This window comes from Megalobrama amblycephala, linkage group LG7 (assembly GCF_018812025.1).
Source record: "Megalobrama amblycephala isolate DHTTF-2021 linkage group LG7, ASM1881202v1, whole genome shotgun sequence".
Taxonomy (NCBI): Eukaryota; Metazoa; Chordata; class Actinopteri; order Cypriniformes; family Xenocyprididae; genus Megalobrama; species Megalobrama amblycephala.
This window is the reverse complement of record NC_063050.1, coordinates 13,881,223-13,904,048: the sequence shown is the minus strand read 5'-3', so window position 1 is coordinate 13,904,048 and position 22,826 is coordinate 13,881,223. Positions and strand designations below refer to the sequence as shown.

The following is a 22,826-nucleotide window of genomic DNA, read 5'->3' as shown; positions in this document are numbered from 1 at the left end:
CAAGTTCTCCTGACTTGCAGTTTAGCAAGTCATCTGAATGCAGCTTAACCTAATCTTCAACGAGCACTAATCTGGAGTCCTGCATTACAGTGTGCTGACGCATGTGTGTGTGTGTGTGTGTGTGTGTGTGTGTGTGTGAGACATATCAGGACACAAATTGTATAATTACATGGGTATGACATAGGTATTACAAGGTCTCATGTTTCCTAGATATTAGGAATATGATCAAATGTCTCCTCTCAGATCCCAAATAATATGATGGTTACTAACCATTCTAGCTAAATTAACACCTACACATAATGAAAGGAGAAGAGATGTGTCCAATACTCTGATGGCTCACTGCACCACTGCTCGGGATTATCTGAAGGCTACTTAAAGAGACACGATGATCACACACACACTACAGTACTGTACACGTATGACCTGAAGCGCAGGGATCTTTATTACATAAGACTCCCTCAAGACATTGCACGTGGACACACACCTGGCCGTGTAAGTGACAGTCTCTAATCAGAGATCTTTGGGCCAGAAGTTTGAGCGTTTGGCTCATCATGAGAGTGTGAGCAGCATGATTGCTGAAGAGTTTTGCTGTGGTTTATTTATAGTCTCTGCATCAGCATCAGTCACAATGCTGCGAATGAAGCCCTTCAGAGAGCGACGCATGTGACAAGTGAGGATGGACTACAGCGGTCCAGCGCGCACTAGATTCAGTCAGACGTGAATTTCACTCTCTACTGCGCGCGGATCTGTGGACGAGGCAGCAACAGGAGACTTTACACTGTCAGAAAGAGGCTGAAAGAAAGAAAGAAGAGAAATAAAGAAAGAAGGATGCTCTCTTACAGATGTAGTGTGTAGGTGGGAAACTGTCTGCGGCACAATTTCCGGGTATTCTGTCACTGATTTTCAACTATTGATCACGAAGAAAAAGCGCGGCGATAGGTTGCAATGTCTGCGCGCGAGTGTGCGTTTTTCAGGATTATTCCCACAACACCATAAGAAGAGATTTAGATAGTGGGAATGTGTGTAGGGCGTTAATAAACAGGCTACACATCGACTAGTGATTCAAGACTTTTTCTAAAATACATTCTGAACTGGTAAGGTGAGTAACACCTATCTGTCAGTGTTTATATAACTGTTTTGTCTGCAGATTTATTCTTCGTTTCTCGTGATTTTGCTGTGTTTAAATGACTCCTATACATATGATCCTAAAGTTGTATGTGTTTGAACATGAGTGTGTGTTTGTTTGTGTGTGTGTGTGCGCGCGCGCGCGAGTGTTTCTGGCTATATAAATTGCGTGCAGCTCCATCTAGGCCAGCCCACGCGCGCCTCTGGTTGCCATAGCAACTGTCGGGGGTTTAAAAGGGGTAGAGGATGCGAGACCAAGTGAAAGCTCATCTTTACACTCGGCTTTTACAACTCAGAAGCAGAGGATGAGCAAATGCATCTGCAAAATTTAGTAGCCCGAGGTAAATGAACTAATATGGTAATAAGAAAACAGGATGATGCAGTGTCACACAGATTACCTTGCAAAACAAACCTTCACAATTAAAAGGCATTCTGAGCGGTTGCCAGGGCATTGTTAGGTTGTTGCCAAGGTATTATGAGAGTGTTTTTTTAGTGTGGCGTTGCTATGTGGTTGCTAGGGAGGTCGGATAGACTGCTGATTCTAAATTACCACTGTTTTCTGAATGACTGTTTAGAGATGGAAGGTTAATTAGTAGACAGAACCTAAGATGGATTTCTAAATAACCAATGTGAGTTATTTTAGTAAAATTCCATTCATTTTCTCCATCATTTTCTTTTAATTTTATTTAATAGCCAAAATCCTATAGTGAAGAATTACACTAGCTATAATCCAATCCAATAACTAATGGAATTACAGCAAAGAGTCTGTTTTCCTTTACAGACTTTAAAGGGGGGGTGTTTAATACCCAGTTTCTGCCAATCTCATGTTAATCTTGAGTACATATAGAGTAACAATGCATCCTTCATATCTCCGAAAAGTCTTTAGTTTTGTCATATTTATAAAAGATAGATGCGCTAGACCGAGTCTTTCCGAAAAAAGCTGAGATCCTGGAGGCGTGTCTGCCGTCAGTGCCGTGGGCGGAGCTAAAGAGTCACGAGCGTGCGCAGCTTCTGCGTAGAGATCGCATGCTAGCTGCGACATCATTATAAATAAAAAGGGAACAAAAACGTTTGTGTTGTTTACATTATATGCACTTGTGCGCCGATCTGATGCAGCTTTACTCACCACCCGCGATCTGCAAATCCAGCTGGGACTTGTTTACAAAGTATTCATCACCGAATTCCCGGGAACAAACAAACATACACACACAACTCCATTGCTGCCCCTGAAAAACAAATTTCATCCACTGTTCCCTTGACACTGGGTTCTTTGGGCTGAAAAGGGTAATCTTTCCCGCACAACCAAAAACACACTCCTTTGTTTACAGGAGCTGAGTCTCATTTTGGAGGCTGCGTGCTCCGGAGGTCACATTTGAAGGCTGAATACTTCATCAAGGATGTCATATTTAAGAAAGTAACCATAATAAAATTGACTGATATTCATTGTGAGGTGTAAAATACTGTAATTTATTTCTTACATTGCAATCTAATGGTTATTTTTCTTAAATGAGACTGCCTCGATGATGTATGCAGCCTTCAAAGGGTGCAGCCCCTGAATTGGGACACAGCCATTGTTGAAAAATCTCTCGGCTTCCGTATCCCGAACGAAGTGTGTTGATGGGCGTGCTCTTGCTCTCGCTCTGAGTAATGTGTGTGTCCGCTTTTCAGGGAGAAGTGCTTATACAAGGAATTCGGCTCTCTGAACTCTCTGAATCCTGTACCGAAACCGGATGTAGTGGATTTGGCACAGAAATACTCCGTCATACGTCCAACTCGTGTTTTGAAACTTTGGCCATGTTTAGCATGAGAATGCAACTCTTTAACAGTGTAAATAAGTCAGAATGCATGAAATAGCATTACCCCCCCCCCCCCCCTTTAATATTGTAGCCTAATAATTTGCATAATTTGTTCAGTGGCCTGATTCTAAATGCATTGAAAAGATACATTCAGCTGTGTTCTTTCTCTTACAGCCATGGCTGTAAGGCCCACCCTCATCTTCATTCTCTCTCTGATTGGCTGCTGCGCTCTTGAGGACCCGCCCAAGCACACAGCCCCGCCCCCTCCTCATGGGTGTGGCGCTACAGTGGACCTGCCCTACAGAGTTCTGTGCGACCTGGAGTCCGTGTGGGGCGTGGTGCTGGAGGCCATAGCGTGCGGTGGGACCATATCTGCTTTGATTCTGGCCGTGATTCTTTTAGCCAAGCTGAAAACGGTAACAGAACCGGAGAAGCGATGTGGCGTTGGTCCCCTCCTCCTCCTGCTGGCCGGAACGGCTGGTCTCTTCATCCTATCGCTGGTGTTCTTGGTGGGGCGTGGCGAGGTGCTCTGCATGGTGCGCCGTGGGCTGTGGGGGGCGCTGTTCGCGATGTGTTTTGCATGTCTGCTGGTGCAGGGAGTGCGACTGAAGAAGCTGGCCGGAGGGAGGCGGAGCCCAGCGGGGAGTTCTCTCGCCGGATTGGCTTTCGCGCTCACCGTGGTTCAAGGCATCATCGCTGGAGAGTGGCTGCTGCTCACGGTGGTCCGCGAGGGACATGCAGCCTGCGATTACCTGCCTTTAGACTTTGTGCTGGTGTGTAGCTATGCTGTAGTGTTGTTGCTGGCTGCCACTGTGTTGTCGTTGGCCGTCGTGTTGTGCGGAGGGAGCAACAGAGAGGAGTCGAGCAGGAAGAGGATGAAGTGGAGGTGTAACGCCGTCTGGCTTTTCCTCTCATGTCTCTCTTCGCTTCTCCTTTGGGTCGCCTGGCTCGGTCTCTATCTCTACGGCAACGCTGGCATCATGACCGCGGCAAAGGATTGGGATGAGCCGGCATTAGCGGTTGCCTTGGTGACTGAGGGTTGGGTATTGTTGTTATTTCACGCTATCCCGGAAACACACCTGTGTTTGCGTCCATCCAGTCAGAGGAACGCAGACACTGGGCAGAACTACTACGACACCCCTCAGCCCCCTGCGGCACAAAGTTACCATGACGATGAGCGGCCAACCAATCCCAGAGCTCCGTTCACAGAGAGTCAGGCGTACACTGTAGAGGAGCACAGTGCAGGTGGGTTGATTAAGAAAAACATGTGCAACTTTTTGGGAAAGTTAGTTTATAGTAATAAAAATAATGATTAGAGAACGTTCTGTATAGGTTTTCTTTAGGTTGGTACAAAAACCTCCCTGTAACATTCTGGGAAGGTTAGTTTATGGTTATAAAAAAAAACTAAAAATAACCATTATAAAATGTTCTGTAGAGGCTCTGTTTAGGTTGGTGCAAAAACCTTCCTGCAACGTTTTGAGAAGGTTAGTTTATGGTTATAAAAAAACTAAAAATAACCATTAGAGAACGTTCTGTATAGGTTCTTATTAGGTTTGTACAAAAACCCCCCTACAACGTTCTGGGAAGGTTAGTCTATGGTTATAAAACATCTAAATAACATTAGAGAACATTCTGTATAGGTTCTATTTAGGTTGGTGCGAAAACCTTCCTGCAACATTCTGGGAAGGTTAGTTTATGGTTATAAAAAAGCCTAAAAATAACCATTAGAAAATGTTCTGTATAGGTTTTCTTTAGGTAGCTACAAAAACCTTCCTGCAACATTCTGGGAAGGTTAGTTATGGTTACAAAAAACACTACAAATAACCATTAGAAAACGTTCTGTGGAGGTTCTGTTTAGGTTGGTGCAAAAACCTTCCTGCAACGTTTTGAGAAGGTTCGCTTATGGTTATGAAAAAAACTAAAAATAACCATTAGAGAACGTTCTGTATAGGTTTTCTTTAGGTTGCTACAAAAACCTTCCTGCAACATTCTGGGAAGGTTAGTTATGGTTACAAAAAACACTACAAATAACCATTAGAAAACGTTCTGTGGAGGTTCTGTTTAGGTTGGTGCAAAAACCTTCCTGCAACGTTTTGAGAAGGTTAGTTTATGGTTATGAAAAAAACTAAAAATAACCATTAGAGAACGTTCTGTATAGGTTTTCTTTAGGTTGCTACAAAAACCTTCCTGCAACGTTCTGGGAAGGTTAGTTTATGGTTATAAAAAAAGCCTAAAAATAACCATTAGAAAATGTTCTGTAGAGGTTCTTATTAGGTTTGTACAAAAACCTCCATACAACGTTCTGGGAAGGTTAGTTTATGGTTATAAAAAAACTAAAAATAACCATTAGAGAATGTTCTGTATACGTTCTTATTAGGTTGTTACAAAAACCTTCCTGCAATGTTCTGGAAGGTTAGTTTTGGTTACAAAAAATAACCTACAGAGAATATTTCTAGAATGTTGTTATTTGGTTCTCAAAAAAAGAGTTTGGCAACCATATGAGAACGTTAGGGGAATGTTTGTGTTTTCTGGGGAGAAATATGAAACAATTTTAAAGCTGATCATTTAATTGACCATATGTTTAAATATTTTTTTTTCTTTCAGCTTTATTCTGTATCCAGATTAGTGTTATTATGTACAGATTTTCTATTCTTTTTTATTTCTCTTTGTTTTATATATATTATATAATATATACTGTTGTGGTTTTTGCAGTTCTGCAGGCTGGAGGTTATCATAACGGATTAATCCGGCCTGCTCTGCCATTCCGGAGTCATGTTTACCAGCCCACTGAGATGGCACTGCTCATGAATGCAGGACCTGTGAGTAACAGTACTATACATTAACAATACGCTTAGATACTGAATGAGTCTCAGTCTCTCACGATTCACCTCATGCTCTGTGTTCCAGATCCCAACCGCCCCTCCAAACTTCACAGGGAGGCATCTGTGGTGAGAGCGGTTACCATGGCAATAATGTCCTCTTCTACTTCGGGTGGCTTCACATGGTCAAAAGGCACTTTATTAAAGTTCCATGTTAATAATTTGGGAAATGCTCCTCTAATAAAATGACATAAGTTAAAGCTGATTTAATTTAACGGGCATTTTCAACATGGGAACAGGCTAATTTTGCACATCATCTCTTTTAAGTGCTAAATACAAAATACGGGAAGCATTACATATTTGATATCACTCTGATTATGTCTGTTTAGATTAAATGAATCAGACAAATTAGGTGCTGATGAGGACCTGTCAGAATTTACATAAACAGGGATGTGTGAATGAGAAAAGAGAGGGAGCGTTAAAGTCCACATGAAAGGCTGTTGACAAGCCCATTTTACTTACATAATGTGACATATTTCAGAGTGAAAGGGAATAACTGTGTATATGAATAAATGATTTAAAAAAAAAATGTTCTAAGAACGTTTTCCTAATGTTCCCATTACGTTATGAAAATGTTATTTCTGAATGTTCACTGAACGTTCAAAGCGTCCAGTTTTTAAATGTTTTAAAAACACTTTTTCTCGGTTATACAAATGTTACTTTGTAACAATTAAACATTCCATTTCAGAATTTTGCAAACATTATGGGAATGTAACTTTTGAATACATTCTGAAACAAGTAGTAACATTTAAAAAACATTAGGCAAACTAAAATGTTTGTTTAATTAACATTAGCTAAATAAAAATGTATAAATAATGTTTTTGTGCTAATATTTTGAGAACATTATTAAAGACCAGATAACTTTGCACAAACGTTCTACTGGAAGAACGTTTGTTCATAACTTTGAGAGAACCTTGCCAGAACGTTCTGAGAACATTCCCTGTGTTAGCTGGGAGGGGGGGTTGAAAAATAAGAAGATTTGTGATGTCAGCCAAAAAGGAACATTATTTTTCAGAGGCCAGTTTACAAAGAATAACATGCACAGATGAATTATTCAAAATGTAACCAGAAATGTGTAACACCGTGTCCTAACCAGATGCGATGCGATAAGATTCCAGCGACGAGCAATTTGACTGTCCACACTAGATGCGACGCGAAAATGAGAAGCGATAAAATCAATCAAAAACCACAGCCAATCAGAAGAGAGTGTGGGCGGGCTCTCTCGGCAAGAGCACAGCAGACACAATGTAATGGGCAAGTACTTAGTAAAATTCATTAATATTACACAATTTAAACATTATTTACGGAGTGACTGAACCAATCTTTGTCATAGAACACACTTGTTTGTTGACAGTTTGAACGTTCTTGTGCCCATTTATTTATTTTCAAGAGGTGAATTGACCCTTTGCAAAGACCCGCCCCCGTTAGTTACTGTTGCTTTGTCCGACAAGCCATGGCGCTGTCACGCCACACGCAGTGAAAAATACATCGTGGAGCAAAGAGGATACTGACAACACGTCGACAGACAAGACAGAGCAGGTTACTTATGATTTTAAACAAAGTCCCAGCTTTCAAACTGTGTAGTTTTTTCAAGAAATTCAAACAATAAAAAACGTTTTGTGACTCTTTAATGTGTCGTGACAGATTGCTGTAGCGCCTCAAAAAATGAACCGATCATTTCTCCCTACTAGTTAATTTATAGCATCAAATAAACATGAATGAACATGAGAATGAATGTTGTTTCGAACACAGAAAGACATCAATACACATCATTTTTCAAGTTTAAGTCCACCAATGTTAATCTTTTAACTCTTAACTGCTTTGTTGGACAAAATGGCGGATTCTACATTCTGATTGGTTAGATCACTTATCAATCAAACTCCCAGTGAAGGGTCAATTAGCCAGTGTTGTTTTCATTACAGCTAAAAAGCTGGGAACCAAGAACGATTTTCAAACTCATATTAGATGCTATCATTGCTATACTTTGTGTTGCTGTTCCAGCCGTGACGTCGCGGAGAAATAGAAATGGTTTCTAAAATAGAATATTCGTGTGTCGCCATCACAGCTGGTTAGGACAAAAACTCTGATTAACATGAAAAAAAATACCTTTTATCGCTTGTCGCGGCGCATCTGGTTAGGACACGATGTAATAAGGAAGTAAACAGGGTTTTGATTTCATGTTGACTTTACAGAAGGATTGTGTGAGAGAGAATGAAAAACTGATTATGTCATTAACTTCTAGCCTTAGCAAATTTTCTGCCTGCATTCCACTTTAAATAATCAAAATCTATAACTTATTCAAATGTATTTGATTTATTTAAACTGTTTTGTATAAATTGTTCAATTGTTATCTTCTTTTTGAACCTTTTTGAAATTTGATCTATTTGTTTGTTTTGATATCACATCAGCGTTTGGTGTTTTTTTTCCAAACTTTGCACGCTTGATTGTCAGTCTTCATGATGCAGTTGATGCTAAACATCTATACATTTTACGCCGTGTTTGATCTTGTAAGGCAATACTGTGTTCTTTGTGACGGTGCTGCAGTCTCGCAGAATGAGACACTTTCAACAGGGTCATTGGAAAGGCTGAAGTCGCTCTTTATTTTGCTCTTGATGTATTTTCCCTATATATTTGATGTTTCTATATTTGAAATAAATTATAATTAAACATTCCTACAAAGCGCCTCTTGTCTTGTCAGTGTTCGCAAACCGCGTCGTGGCGGCGCTATCGGGCGCGTTCTTCTTCTGTTGTTTAAAATGGAGGCTGGAAAACCAGCTATTTTCTAGCCGACCACTGTTACCAAGGAAGTAGACGAGCGATTTCTTCCGGATTAAGAGTCGAAAGGAAAGCTTTCCCACGTGTGGCGAATGTGTAAGTAATAAAAACATACATGCAACTCAAATAAAACAGTGCGTCAAACGAGTAATAAGATTAACCTGCTTTCAGTGAAGCGATCGATGCACATACTTAATGCATGCGATTTAAGTGCGTTTTAACCATACATGTTGTTTGAACAATGTTGTTATGTGCATTTTACAAATTAAAAGATATTAAAATAATTAAATCAGATGTAATTGCACACGCACACATCAATCTAATGTCATTTTTTTATGTTTTTACTTCTCGACACAATCAGCCTAGAACTATTGTTCATATCAAATGTTTATTTCTTACAACTTATGAATGCACATTTGAATGTGACTTATAAATATGAATGTTATTCATCTAATGTTGTTTTCCTGCGTTTGCAGGTGAAGGCTGATCCAGAATCAGAGAAAAATCAACAAACAGAACCAATGAAAAGCAACTCAAGGATGCAAAAAGCATGAACAAAAGTTTTTGAGAAGTTAGCTGACAAAAGTTGACAGTTTTACCTAACTCAGGAGAACATGGCAGTTGATGGTGCAACTAAAGAGAAGAAGAAAAAGAAGAAGATAAGGGTGGAGGAAGATGCAGGAAACACAAATGTGGTGCAGTGTCATGATGTGTCCGTCCAGACTGGTGTGAAAAAAGAACCGTTAGAAGTAAACACTAGAGATGAGGAGAAGAAGAAGAAGAAAAAGAAAGTAAAGGAGGAGGTGGAAGCAATCCCCGTGACGGTGAGTTACGATGCGTCCGTCCAGACTACCGTCAAAGCTGAACTCTCAGAAACCAATATCAGTGATGCTCCTGAAAAGACAATAAAGAAGAAAAAGAGGAAGATGAAGGAAGAGCCAGAACCGCTGCAGGAGATCATCAGCGAGGATGGAGAGTGTTTAGTGTCCAAGAAGAAGAAAGCCAAGAAAAAAGGATGTACAGATGAGGTGGAAGGTATGAAAAATAAAAAGATGAAAAAGAAAGTGGAGGTCAAAGAAGAAGAAGAAGAGGTTGATTTTGGACACGGTGTGGAGACGGTGGAAAAGAAAAAGAAGAAAAAGAGAAAAAATGAACAAGAGCTAAACACAGAATTGGAGGATGGAGAGACAAAGAAGAAAAGAAAAAAGAAAGAAGCAGACGAATGCAAAGAGGAAAAGGTGAAGAAGAAGAAGAAGAAGAAAAAACCTTCTGCGGATGACATCAGCTCAAATGAAAAGCCGGAGAAGAAGAGCAAGAAGCAGAAGAAGAACTTTAAAGCTGTGGATGAAGGTGAGAGTCATCCTCACGCGAACGGAGGACACGTCAGCTCGCCGGACAAGAAGACGAAACGGAAAGAAAAGGCTGATGATGTCATTGAGAAGGTGGAGGCGGGAAAGAAGGGCGGGGAAGAAGATGGAAACAAGACGCTGGAGGAAGTTAAGAAGCAGAGGGCGAGTAGAGCGGTGAGTCTCATCGAGTTTTATTCTGATGCTGCAAAACTGAGGCTCGTGATTGGCTGTTGACAATGTGACATCGCTGTCGTGATAGTTAGGTTTACTGTTAGTGTGGATATTTGACTTTTTACAATTAAATTGGTGTTATTTTAGTATTATTTATATACAAATATCATTGTTAAGAAAAGTAAATACTACAGAAAAAATAAATGTAATTTTTACATGAAAAAGTTAGTTCAGGCAAGAATTAAAAAAACGAAGTAAATTCTATATTAGTACTCAATTTAAGCTTGTAGAAATTAAAGCGTAAATATCAACATTATAAAATTAAGTAAAACTACTCAACTTTTCTGATACTGGTGTTCCCATCATGCACTGGGCCTTGAATAATTGATGAGGTCGATTTTTTTCGCTGTTTTCCAGCTGTTTTTACACTGTTTTATCATTGCTTTTGTGGTTATGTTTAGTAACTCGCCATTTTGTGATATTTGGAGTTCATTTTCTACTCAAAATGCCACATTCACACTCGTTACTTTTAATATGAAGATATATCTGTTGTATTATTTACTTAGATGTTTCTAAGTAAAGCATACACTTTAAAAGCATGGTTTAATTCAGTTTTATATTGTTTGAGTAAAATGTATTGCAAAAGAAATTTCAACAAAGTAGAAATTACTCAACCTTTTACAGGCTTAAAGTTAAAATTACTTATTTTCTTTGTTAATTTTACTTATCTTAGTTAAGTAGAGTTACTTAATTCCATATTTGAAATTTACTTAAAAAATATGCATGCAAAAACTTGCGAAAGAAAAATTAAGAAAATTTTACTTATGGTTTTTAATATTTTTGAATTTATTTTTATATTTTTTGTTTTCATTTTAATTTGAGTAATTATGTTGTGTTTTTGTCATTAAATATGTATATAATTTAAATACAATTTTAAATATAATTTTATTTAGATCAACTAAATAAAATTGAAATAAAAATGCACTGAAATAAAATATTTTAAGTTCTTTTAATAGATTATTTCATTTTAATTCAGCTAAACTTTTATATTTCAAGTAACAAAAATGATTTGTGTGCTTTTAATTTCAGTTTTACTTTTATTTAACTTTATAATCCTGCTTCATATCAGTGTTATTTTAGTATTATTTATATACTAATATAGTATTTAAATTTATTTTGAATAAGCTTTTAATTTCATATTTTTAGTTAAATTTTTAAGTTTACATTAAGTGCTTTTGTCATTTTTATTAGTTATTTTTAAACATTTATCTTTATTTTAGTACTTATTTCATTTTATTTTTTAGTTTTTTCTTTATATTTTATTTAGCTTAATTAACAAAAAAATTTTTTAATAGTTTTAACAATAACAACACTGCTTCATATTAGGGTCAATATCCAGGTCAAAATCAAAAGAAAAACATTTATTTGCACTGTGATATTTTTCTATGGCAATTAATACAATTAATATTTATTTATTATATATGTAATTTCTATTGTTTTAAGTGATTCTCATGTCTGTAATACAGTAAGTAAAATTGTCCTTTTATATACATTAACATAATGCAGTTTTTTATAATTTGCACATATTAAAGGTAGTATAAATACTACCATGGTAAACATTTTAATAATTGGCTATATCTTTTTTTTGCATATTACAATAATAAAAGTGAGATTCACATTTACAAAAAAAAAACGGTCCTATAGTTATTTTTATTTATACAAAGTATAATGTGCAATGTCTTATTCTGTGTCACATGGTCTGGACATTTTCGTCAGAGGTTTTGTGAGATTCACCCAGCCATGTATGTTGCCCCTAGTTTCCTAATTCGGTGTGATATGTGAAGATTTCTGTGTCTGCTGAGTAGTTTTATTTAACGTTAAAATTACATCACGCACTTCTTTCTCTATCTGCACTCAGGCTATCGTGTTCCTGTCGGCAAAGCCTGGGAATCAGGATGAAGTTTCAATAGATCAGGTAAAGCATCAATTATGTTTTACATATACCACATTCAACTCATGTTGAAATGCGATAAAAGGACTGTTTTATTCCCCAGGAGCGCCGTCTCGCCCTACAGAGGGACGTTGATAAGGAATCTCAGCCGAAGCCGGTCAGTTTCCATATCCAAAAACTTGCATTAAGTACATTTGGGTCCTAAAGCAGCATTGCACTCAGTGATAATGTGAATGGATTTGAATCTGAATTGCATCGATGTGTTTGTAGAATCTTGGCCAGTGGGGCACGGTGCGGTTCGACAGCTCTGACAGACAAGAAAAGTTCCTGCGCTTGATGGGCGGCTTTAAAAAGAGCAGCCAGCCGGTCGCCGGATCCTCCGGCTCGGCCAACATGGCGCTGGGGAAAGAAGGCCAACAGACTTTGCAGCAAGGCCTTCTGGGAGAGTTTGAGCGCGCTCAGAGCCGACATATGAACTTCAAAATTAAAGGAGCCGGATTGGGGTTCACAGCGCCGTCCAATAAGAAGTTTACGATCGATACTAATGCACGGAACTCGATTCGATTCGATGACTGAGAGTTTACCTGAAAGTGAACGCTTTACTCACCCTCAAGTCGTTTACAAACCCATGTGCTCGTGCTCCAGAAAGGAATAAAAAACAATGGAAAAATTGTCTATACAATACATGTTTGAAATGAGAGGATGGTGAGTAAATGATGACAAAATGTTCATTTCTAGACTAATCCTTTTTCTTTAATGTGTGAATCAGAATGGGTTTATGTTTTACTGGTGCATTTTTGGAACAGAAGAACACTGCCCCCCCCCCAAAAAAAGTATTTGATAGATTTAATTGATTTTTTTTAAATATTTTTTTCCCTAAGAGGTGTTGTACTCAGGTGAAATATCAGGAGATGGATTTGAGTTCATCGTGGATTTGCTCAAGAAAAGATTCTATAAGAAACGGACATCAGAAAAGACTGAATAAAGACACTGGATTAGAGCTGTCATGGTGGTTATATGATAGTTATCATTATTGTCATTGCATTATTGATGTTTTTTTTTAGATTTATAAGGAGTGTTTATAATTCTTCTGTCATTTCACAGACACTTTTATAGTCAAGATGTTAAAGTTTGGGGTCTTTAGGATATTATTCTCACCAAGGCTGCATTTATTTGATCAAATATACAGTAAAAACAGGAATATTGTGAAATATTATTGCAATTTTAAATAATTGTTTTCTACTTGAATATATTTTAAAATGTAATTTATTCCTGTGATCAAAGCTGAATTTTCAGCATCATTACTCCAGTCTTCAGTGTCACATGATCCTTCAGAAATCATTCTAATATGATGATTTGCTGCTCAAGAAAACAGTTGTGCTGCTTCATATTTTTGTGGAAACTGTGATACATTTTTTCAGGGTTATTAGATGAATATAAAATTCAAAAGAACAGCATATATTTGATATAGAAATAATAAATGTATTTACTGTCACTTTTGATCAATTTAATGCACCCTTGCTGAATATAAGTATTAATTTCTTTAAAAAAAAAAAAAAAAAAAAAATCTTACTGACCCCAAACATTTGAACAGTGGTGTATTTCTATCAGTTCTTGCATTCCTGGGATTTAAATCCATGAGTTTGGCATCACTGAGCTACAGGAATATATCATTTGCCTTGCAGCTAGATCCTTCAGTGCTCTGTGTTGAAATTGTGTCTTTATAGCAAACTACGATGCAACATTGAGGCAAAATGGAGCTGAGCTTGTGTTGTTAAACACTTTATTTTTTTTCTCTTGTAAACACATGACCTCTCAAAACAGTTACAGACAAAAGGACAGAATAAGGAAAAGGTATCAGACAAGACATTTCCAGATATTCTGAATAAAAGCAGCAAGAGGTAAAAGTAAATTCATCTCTGGGTGACTATTTGTGTGGTTCATGCGCTTTTAAGAGTTAGAAAACAGTGCCGCCGAATGTTATTGCTCTATAAACTTCAAATCCTGTTGTGAAAGAGTGTAAAAATGTGATTGTGACAACAGTAGTTCCAGTTCTCTACTTTGGAAAAGAGCTGTTGGTTTTGGAGTTTCATTTATCCAACTTTTAATGGCCTGGATCAAACAGAACATCTTTCATAGTTTGTGTTATTGGTTTCTGTTAACATTCACATCAGAATGAGACCGATTTGGTCGATGACGAACTCAACACTAATCTTTAATCCTAGGCAATTTTGTTTAAACGATTAGTTCGTTTTAAAATGAAAATTAGCCCAAGCTTTACTCACCCTCAAGCCATCCTAGATGAATATGACTTTCTTCTTTCTGATGAACACAATCGGAGATATATTAATATCCTGATGCATCCAAGCTTTAGAATAGGGGTTGCACCGACTAATCGACTTTAATGCTCTGCCATGACGCTTTAAGCAAGACGTAGACTTGTCGCTGGTCATGAAAGAGGGCGCAGCAGGATAAAAATCTTCATTTACGACAGTAGTAAACACTCACAGAATCGTTCAGTAGCGCAGAAATGTACTGTCAACACTGTTCTGTGATTCATCAATAAAATAGCTTAGAAACTGAAAAGTAATAGCATATATTTCTTAGTAACTAAAACCCAGCGCTTCACTATTTGTAGAGAGAAGCTGCCAGGTACATTTATTCACATGCAATCGCAGTGGTTCCCAACCACATTCCTGGAGGCCCATCAACACTACATATTTTGCATGTCTCCTTTGTCTGACACACCCATTTTAGATTTCTGAGTTGCTACTAATGAGCTGATGATCTGAATCAGGTGTGTTTGTGGTGCAGTGTTGGTGGGCCTCCAGGTGAATGTGGTTGGGAACCACCTCACTAATGCATTCATATGAATGTAATCTTTACTGTGCTACATCTGATCTAGAACGAGCAGAAATCTGTGAGAAATATAACGACCCGAATACAAAAGAATAAAAATAAGCTGTTATGTAGGAGCAATATTTGTGGGCAGCTTCATATCATATGCCATAGCTGAGCACGAGGCAACCCGAGTTTGAGTCTCAGCTCGTGGTTCAGACTTGGGGCTCGTTCACACAGAATGCATTTTTGCTTTCAAAAGAAAAGAAAAATACATAGTCTTGAGATGTGTTTTTTAAAAGTTGAATTGATTTGAACTTAAGTGCCGCGTTTTAAGCATGCCGTGTCATGCGCGAGACGCTGCAAAAGACTCAAGACACAAGCACAATGGTCATACATGTCTGTCTAGTGCTTGTTTACATAGAAAAACAATGGATAAGTAGTGCGTTGGAATGGAAAAGCACGTTCTGTGTGAACAGCTCATTTGTTCGACATAAACTCGATTTGAATAAATGTTGTTTTTAAGAAATCTGAAGTCGTTCAACCCCTACTTTATAATGGCAGTGAATGGGACCAAAAAAAAAAAAAGTGCCTCCATCCATCATAAACGTACTCCACACGGCTCTGGGGGTTAATAAAGGCCTTCAGAAGCGAAGTAATGCATTTGTGTAAGAAAAATATCCATATTTAACAAGTTATAAAGTAAAATATCTAGCTTTCGCCAGACCGCCTTCATTTTACAGAAAAAACGCAAAACTCGCATTTCAAAACGCTTGTTCAAATTACGAAAAAAGCGTAACTGACACGACGTTTACTGCCTTTATAAAGCTTGGATGCGTCAGGATATTTATTAATATATCTCAGATTGTGTGCATCAGAAAGAAGAAAGTCATGTACACCTAGGATGGATTGAGGGTGAGTAAAACCTGAGCTAATTTTCATTTTAAAGACAACTAATTCTTTAATATAGATATAAAGCCATAGGAGTGAATCTCACAAAAACTTAGTCATATTTCACCTACAATTAAAAAGGAAAATATATTTTGCCTGTTTTATATGCATTAAAATATTTGCATTGTGACATTTTCTTGATGCACATTTTGCAACCCAATTCTCATTACCATAAAATTTCATTCTCATGTCACTCTCTCTTACTATATATACATATATGTTTACATCTTGTAATATTTGTATCTTTAATCAATGCTGATGTAAAAAGTACTTTCATTGCTGTAAAATCTAGAATCTATTTTTGGAAAAAAGTAAAAAAAGTAAAAACTTTCACATGCATTACAGTAATGAGAAATTGAAGCTAAACGTGCTTTATTGTAAAGAAAATACAACACAAAATATCAACTGCCCTAAAAACAGGCCTCTGTTGGTTTAAACAAAATATAACTTCTTATTTTCTTTTGATTTTGCAATGAAATGTGACCCAGTAACATTCTGTTTTAATTAAGATTCGCCCCCATAGTTTAGAAGCTCTCAACATTATTCAGCGTCATTTAAAATGGAACTTCATCTATATATGACCTTCCCGCTCAGAGCTTCCAAAAGACATCTGAATGTGTGAAATTACAAACACAGGTGTGTCAGAACACCCGGAGCGTCATGAATGCAAGAATACTGCTTAGTAATGCGACTACAATCAGATTATGTGCTCTTCATGACTGTACGAGCCACGGCTGTCGACGGTTTACCAGGTACTTCGCATTCACGGGCAGTGTGGAATGTGACGGGAGATTTAAACACCTAGAATTCCAAACATATACTGAGAGTTCCGCATGAGGAGGGCGTGTCTTTGAAGCTGTGTGTTCCAGTGGGTGTGGTCAAAGGACGCGGTGGGCGTGGCTCAGGCCTGCAGGTACTCCGGCTGTACCCGCGCGACCTTGCGGAACTCTTTGGCGTGCGTCCGAGGACACTGCATCTCACACCAGCTGATGGGCACCATCTGAGCCCCTGCGGGAGGAGATTTCACACAGCGTGAGTGACACGAGCGAAAGCGGCACTTTATTACAGCGCACTACGGTTTGAACGCTCCCTCACCCGCCTCACTGTGGGCCACGACCACGCCCAGCTCATTCTCCGCCGTGGTCAGCAGGTAGTTGGACTGCACGTCCCCTAAAGAGATCTGACAGCCCAGGTCAAGGGTCGTGAGCAACATTCAGGATACTAGAGTTGAACTTTTCATTTAGCATAAAGGATACCACTTTTGCAAGGACAATGTCGCCTGGCCTGAAGCTTTTGTACGTCTCCACCTGAAAAGAAGTACACATTTTCAGCAACTCGATACATGACATTTTGACCCTTCTAAGCTTTTGGAAAAAGAAAACACATTGGCAGTTCACATTCATTTTTTTTTTTTTTTTTACCAGAACAGTAAATGTGTCTTTTTTTAAATGAAATTATATAAAACTAATTTCCCTTAAAGGTGCCCTAGAATTAAATATTGAATTTATATTGGCATAGTTAAATAACAAGAGTTCAGTACATGGAAAAGACATACATTGAGTTTCAAACTCCATTGCTTCCTCCTTCTTATATAAATCTCATTTGTTTAAAAGACTTCCGGAAAACACGCGGATCTCAACATAACACCAACTGTTACGTAACAGTTGGGATCATTAATATGTATGAACCCAATATTTGCATATATGCCAGCCCATGTTCAAGGCATTAGACAAGGAAAGGCAGTATTAACATCTGGATCTGTGCACAGACAAGGTAAGCCAGCAAGGACAACAGCGAAAAATGGCAGATGGAGCAATAATAACTGACATGATCCATGATAGCATGATATTTTTAGTGATATTTGTAAATTGTCTTTCTAAATGTTTCGTTAGAATGTTGCTAATGTACTGTTAAATGTGGTTAAAGTTACCATCGTTTATTACTGTATTCACGGAGACAAGAGCCGTCGCTATTTTCATTTTTAAACACTTGCAGACTGTATAATACATAAACACAACTTCATTCTTTATAAATCTCTCCAACAGTGTAGCATTAGCCGTTAGCCACAGAGCATAGCCTCAAACTCATTCAGAATCAAACGTAAACATCAAAATAAATACTTTACCCACATGATTCGATGTATGCACACAGCATGCATGACGAACATCTTGTAAAGATCCATTTGAGGGTTATATTAGCTGTGTGAACTTTGTAAATGCGCTGTAATATAGTCGAGAGCTCTTGAGGCAGGGGGCACGCGATTTAAAGGGGCGGCGCTGCCAAAATCAGTGTATAGTTAATGACGCCCCAAAATAGGCATTTAAAAAAATTAATAAAAAAAAAAAAATCTATGGGGTATTTTGAGCTGAAACTTCACAGACACATTCAGGAGACACCTTAGACTTATATTACATCTTGTGAAAAAGCATTCTTGGGCACCTTTAAGTAGTAACAATAAAAATATGCATTTCTTTGGGGATTTTAAGACATTTTGATCTTAATTAGGTTTCCACCTTAAAACATGAACAACAGCAATTCAATGCATGACATTTTAACGAAATAGTTAATTTCTCATGAACTCACCTTGTCTTTCTCTGTTGCTCTCACGTCTTCTTTTCTGGTGAAATCAAAGACCAATAGTTTTTAGCAGATGGAATGGATTTTATTTACTTCTTTTATTGGTAATTACATGAATGACACTTTAAGATCTTAATAGAGGCTTGATTGACATATGAAAGGTCCATACCTGATGGTGCCTCTGAACCGGTCTTTTAGTGGTGTTGACCCCACATATAAGATGTGGACTTTAGCAAACCGTGGGTTGATACTCGTCACCTGCAAAAGAGCAACAATCACAGATCCAACAGAAATTACTTTATGCAGTAAATGACACAGAAAGAATGAATTTCTGAATGGTGTGCTCGTAATTTGAGTATTTTTTTTTATCCTTTATTAAACCTCAAAAAATAAACAGCAATTTTCATTGTTAAACACACCCAAATTCAGGATATATATGCAAACTATAAATTAAATGCAATTATTTCATTTAAAATAAATAACATTTTCATTTCATTTTAAAATGCCACAAAACTTGGAGCAACTTTAACAAATCTACATTTGTACAAAAAACTTGCCTAAAATCGAAATTTAAAAAATTTCTAAATATTGCACAAAAATTGTTTTGCATAAAAGCACCAAACCTAGTTATTTCAAACCTAAATGCATTTCTTTCTTCTGCTGAACACAAAAGAAGATCTTTTGAAGAATGTTAATAACTAAACAGTTTCAGATCCCATTGACTTGCATTGTATTTTTTTTATCCATACAATGCAAGTCAATGGGGACCAAAAGTGTCTAGTTATCAACTATCATCAAAATATATTTTGTGTTCAGCACAAGAAAGAAAGTCATACAGGTTTGGAACAACATGAGAAGTAAATGTCGACAGCATTTTCATTTTTTTAAACACCAACGCTGTCATGTTTTGTACAGAACACGCACCTTACAGGTGACGATGGCACCGACATCAGGCAAAAGTTGTGCTTCTGTCTCCCTAACGACTGAAATCACCGGGAGCTATAAAGGAAAATTTCACGATTACATTATCAAGAAGCACGGACATTTAAGTAAATGAGTAAAATGGTTCCGTTCAAAGCGAAATATCCATGTGCGACAGATGAACTGACCTCCTCTCCCTCGTTCTTTCTCAGCACGTATCCCGCGAGTGAAGCGAAAATGTAGCCGTGCCGCAGATACGTGCCAGTACCGGGGATACAGTCCTCCGTGCTGCAGAGCCTTTCACCTGCGTGAGCGGCAGAAAACAACCATGAAAATTCAGATCATGAACAGTAATGCACTTACAATGGAAGTCTTTGGGGCAAGGACTAGGGTTGCAAAATTCCAAGAATTTTCAAAGCTGGAAACTTTCCATGGGAATTAATGGGAATATATGGGAATAAACTGGGAATTTGCAAAACTGCAGGTTAGCTTATAACAGGGTACTTAAATGTAGTTAAAAAAAAAAACATCTTGCAGCATAATTTAGGTTAAAACAACAATATTTAATGCAATTTTACTTGAAATTTTACCCTGCACATTCCTCAATCACATTCACACAGCACATGACTTCCTGCAGGGCTATTGAGGCCACGCCCCCAGTCCATAACATGCACATTTGATCAAAAATACAGAAAAAGCAGTAATATTGTGAAATATTTTTAACATTTAAAATAATGGTTTTCTATTTTGATATACATAAAAATATAATTTATTCCTGTGATGCAAAGCTGAATTTTCAGCATCGTTACTCCAGTCTTCAGTGTCACATGATCCTTCAGAAATCATTCTAATATGCTGATTTGATACTCGGTTATCAATGTTGGAAACAGTTGTGCTGCTTAATATTATTTTATAACCTGTGATACTTTTATCAGGATTCTTTGATGAATAAAAAGCTAAAGAACAGCATTTATTTAAAATTTTTGAAAATTTATTTTGTAACAACATACACTATCATTCAAAATGTTGGGGTCGGTAATTTTTTTTTCTTTTTTGAAATAAATTAATACTTTTATTCAGAAAGGATGTGTGAAATTGATAAAAAGTGATATTAAAGTTATATTGTTAGAAAATATTTTTATTTTTAATAAATTCTGCTCTTTTTAACTTTTTATTAATCAATGAATCCTCAAAAAAAAGTATTACAGGTTCCAAAAAAAATATTCAGCAGCACAACTGTTCCAACCAACAATGATAATAATTGAGTATCAAATCAGCATATTAGAATGATTTCTGAAGGATCATGTGACACTGAAATAACACATCACAATTGCTGCAATAAAAATATTTAAAAATGTACATATTTACTCAATTACAATTAATTGAATACAAAAAATAACTTATTTCAACAAAATGTTTATATTTGTTTTTATATGATATATTTTATAAAAATATTATAAATATATATAAATTTCCAATTAATTCCCATAAATTCCCATGAATTCCTGTTAAGTTTCCAAATTGGAATATTTCCAAAATTCCTCAGGTTAAGTTCCCATGGAAAGTTTCTGGAAATTTTCCGCCCCTTTGCAACCCTAGCAAGGACAAACGTGAAAAATCACATTATTTTTTAAAATTCATGTGCTCATATTCTTCAGTCAAAATAACTTCCCCTCCCTCTTGCAGCATATCTCTTCTCTGATGATGCCTTTACTGGCGTGAGGGCGGGGCAACCTGTCACTCACATGAGATCCACCAATAGCAAACCACAACCATCCAATCAATTCCTCATGATCAAAATCAAGCCCCGCCCTACATTTGTTCTTGTTCACGAAGCCGCTGCACTCAGATATACTTCACAACAGGGAAGAAAAGACAATCGCAACCTCAGTCTCATTCCGACTTTTAACATTTCACATCTTATAATGGGTCTAGTGTGATAAAATCTGTTAATCTGTGTAATACTTAACCCCCCTCATGATAAAGTCACTTCACACATAACGCAAAAGGATACCACAAAGGAATACACTGTTTTTATATACTGGAATATAATCATTTTAATAATTTCTCCGTTTACAAAACTGCACAAAACATAGTTTTGTACAGAAAAATGAATGCAAGTGTATTAGCAAAAATTCAAGCTTCTCGTTTCTACTTCAAACCCCTTTACTTTACACTTTTGCCCCATTTAGTTTTTTGTGATTTAGTGATTTTTTTTTTTTTTCCAAACTAAAGGAGGAGCCTAAATTATTTTCTGTCACAGATACATAGAATTTGAATTTAAATCTGCATCTCTTGGTATTCAAAGCAAATTAGCATTTTAGGGAAGTCCAGGTGATCAAAACAACCCGAGTCATTCACTAGCTGCGAGTTCGTGCAGAGGCACATATGTGTGTTTCAGGTATGCATGACAGCAGCGCTCGCGCCCCGGGCGGTGGGCAGGGCTCGCCAAACGAGTCTTTGATCCCTACAAACACCTCCAGAACTACACTTATTTACAGCATATACACTATACAGTGTGGTCGCAAACATTTAAATCAACATAAGCTGTTTTTCCACACATTTCTGCGTATATATTGTCATAATAGTGCTGCGCGTGCGGATGATTCAGCCCTAAAGCAGCAGCGCACGCTGTCTGTACTGCACGTGAACGCTCTAGAGAGATAAAACTCTTCTGAACTTTTACCAACCACATAAAAGTTTGTAAGCCGAGCACAAATTGCCAAGCCATGCAAAGATTATGTCGATAAACCCAAAAGGAAGCGCAAATAGCATGTTAATAACAGCGACCCACCTGGAACACACAGCTTCATGGGCGACATGTTTTCAAGAAGCGACAGTCGCGTTTTGATTGGATAGTAGTAAGAGTGCAACTCGTGCTCTGATTGGCCGCTTCAACATGTGCGGTTCAAGTAATCCGCCATATTTGTTGTGGCTGTAAATGAATTACTCTGGAAGAACTTGGAAAAGGTTTGAGAACGTTACCTAAATAGTATTAAGTATAAGCAAAATACCTAACTCTAACATTTAAAATATAAAATTATATTTGGAAAAACTATATTTCCTATAATAGCCTAATTCGACATGCCGTGTCAAAAATGGTAACATTTACTCAAACCAGAACAGTGATTTAAAATAAAATTCTCTCTACATCGCTTCACTTTATGCTTAAAGGGTTAGTTCACCCAAAAATGACAATAATGTCATTAATTACTCACCTTCATTCATCTTCAGAACACAAATTAAGATATTTTAGTTGAAATCCGATGGTTCAGTGAGGCCTACATAGGGTGCAATGACATTTCCTCTCTCAAGATCCATAAAGATACTAAAAACATCTTTAAATCAGTTCATGTGAGTACAGTGGCTCAATATTAATATTATAAAGCGACAAGAATACTTTTTGTGCACCAAAAAACACAAAATAACGACTTTTCAACAATATAGTGATGGGCCGATTTCAAAACACTGCTTCGGAGCTTTACGAATTGAA

At 37.3% G+C, this 22,826-nt stretch overlaps 4 protein-coding genes across 9 annotated transcripts in view; 3 read left to right on the top strand and 1 right to left on the bottom strand.

The window, feature by feature from the left end:
- The window catches only part of LOC125271747 (NACHT, LRR and PYD domains-containing protein 12-like), a 1,137,836-nt gene that overhangs the window by 1,021,810 nt on the left and 93,200 nt on the right, over positions 1 to 22,826 (top strand). The gene's annotated exons all lie outside the window — the stretch shown is intronic.
- gprc5bb (G protein-coupled receptor, class C, group 5, member Bb) lies at positions 466 to 6,000 on the top strand. Of its 3 annotated transcripts, none has more exons than XM_048196012.1 (4): positions 466 to 1,094; positions 3,096 to 4,166; positions 5,634 to 5,740; positions 5,829 to 6,000. In XM_048196012.1, exons 2-4 carry the CDS (start codon positions 3,098 to 3,100, stop codon positions 5,871 to 5,873), a joined length of 1,221 nt encoding a protein of 406 aa, XP_048051969.1. In that variant the 5' UTR covers positions 466 to 1,094; positions 3,096 to 3,097; the 3' UTR covers positions 5,874 to 6,000. The 3 variants fall into 3 exon arrangements, with proteins under 3 accessions (XP_048051969.1, XP_048051968.1, XP_048051967.1); XM_048196011.1 differs by having other exon boundaries at positions 468 to 1,099; XM_048196010.1 differs by lacking the exon at positions 466 to 1,094 and adding an exon at positions 1,349 to 1,466.
- On the top strand, positions 8,097 to 13,219 carry knop1 (lysine-rich nucleolar protein 1). Of its 2 annotated transcripts, XR_007185708.1 has the most exons (6): positions 8,097 to 8,671; positions 9,052 to 10,098; positions 12,014 to 12,070; positions 12,150 to 12,203; positions 12,317 to 12,751; positions 12,928 to 13,219. XR_007185708.1 is itself a non-coding variant. In XM_048196009.1 (5 exons), the coding sequence occupies exons 2-5, from the start codon at positions 9,190 to 9,192 to the stop codon at positions 12,620 to 12,622; spliced, it is 1,326 nt and encodes a 441-aa protein (XP_048051966.1). In that variant the 5' UTR covers positions 8,097 to 8,671; positions 9,052 to 9,189; the 3' UTR covers positions 12,623 to 13,219. The 2 variants fall into 2 exon arrangements, 1 of the variants encoding a protein (XP_048051966.1); XM_048196009.1 differs by having other exon boundaries at positions 12,317 to 13,219.
- On the bottom strand, positions 13,813 to 22,261 carry exosc1 (exosome component 1). Its single transcript, XM_048196038.1, has 8 exons — positions 22,128 to 22,261; positions 19,522 to 19,637; positions 19,337 to 19,411; positions 18,582 to 18,670; positions 18,419 to 18,452; positions 17,092 to 17,142; positions 16,931 to 17,015; positions 13,813 to 16,843 (listed from the first exon to the last, which is right to left on the bottom strand). The coding sequence occupies exons 1-8, from the start codon at positions 22,153 to 22,155 to the stop codon at positions 16,737 to 16,739; spliced, it is 585 nt and encodes a 194-aa protein (XP_048051995.1). The 5' UTR covers positions 22,156 to 22,261; the 3' UTR covers positions 13,813 to 16,736.

Coding starts and splice junctions, on each gene's coding strand:
- gprc5bb (XM_048196010.1), top strand. CDS start 1,439: ATGCATCTGCAAAATTTAGTAGCCCGAG. Junction 1,467..3,095: donor GCAAAATTTAGTAGCCCGAG/GTAAATGAACTA, acceptor TTTCTCTTACAG/CCATGGCTGTAAGGCCCACC. Junction 5,741..5,828: donor TGCTCATGAATGCAGGACCT/GTGAGTAACAGT, acceptor TCTGTGTTCCAG/ATCCCAACCGCCCCTCCAAA.
- knop1 (XM_048196009.1), top strand. CDS start 9,190: ATGGCAGTTGATGGTGCAACTAAAGAGAAGAAGAAAAAGAAGAAGATA. Junction 12,071..12,149: donor ATGAAGTTTCAATAGATCAG/GTAAAGCATCAA, acceptor TTTATTCCCCAG/GAGCGCCGTCTCGCCCTACA. Junction 12,204..12,316: donor AGGAATCTCAGCCGAAGCCG/GTCAGTTTCCAT, acceptor ATGTGTTTGTAG/AATCTTGGCCAGTGGGGCAC.
- exosc1 (XM_048196038.1), bottom strand. CDS start 22,155: ATGTCGCCCATGAAGCTGTGTGTTCCAG. Junction 18,453..18,581: donor CGGTTCAGAGGCACCATCAG/GTATGGACCTTT, acceptor TGATTTCACCAG/AAAAGAAGACGTGAGAGCAA. Junction 16,844..16,930: donor CGTGGCCCACAGTGAGGCGG/GTGAGGGAGCGT, acceptor CTCCTCCCGCAG/GGGCTCAGATGGTGCCCATC.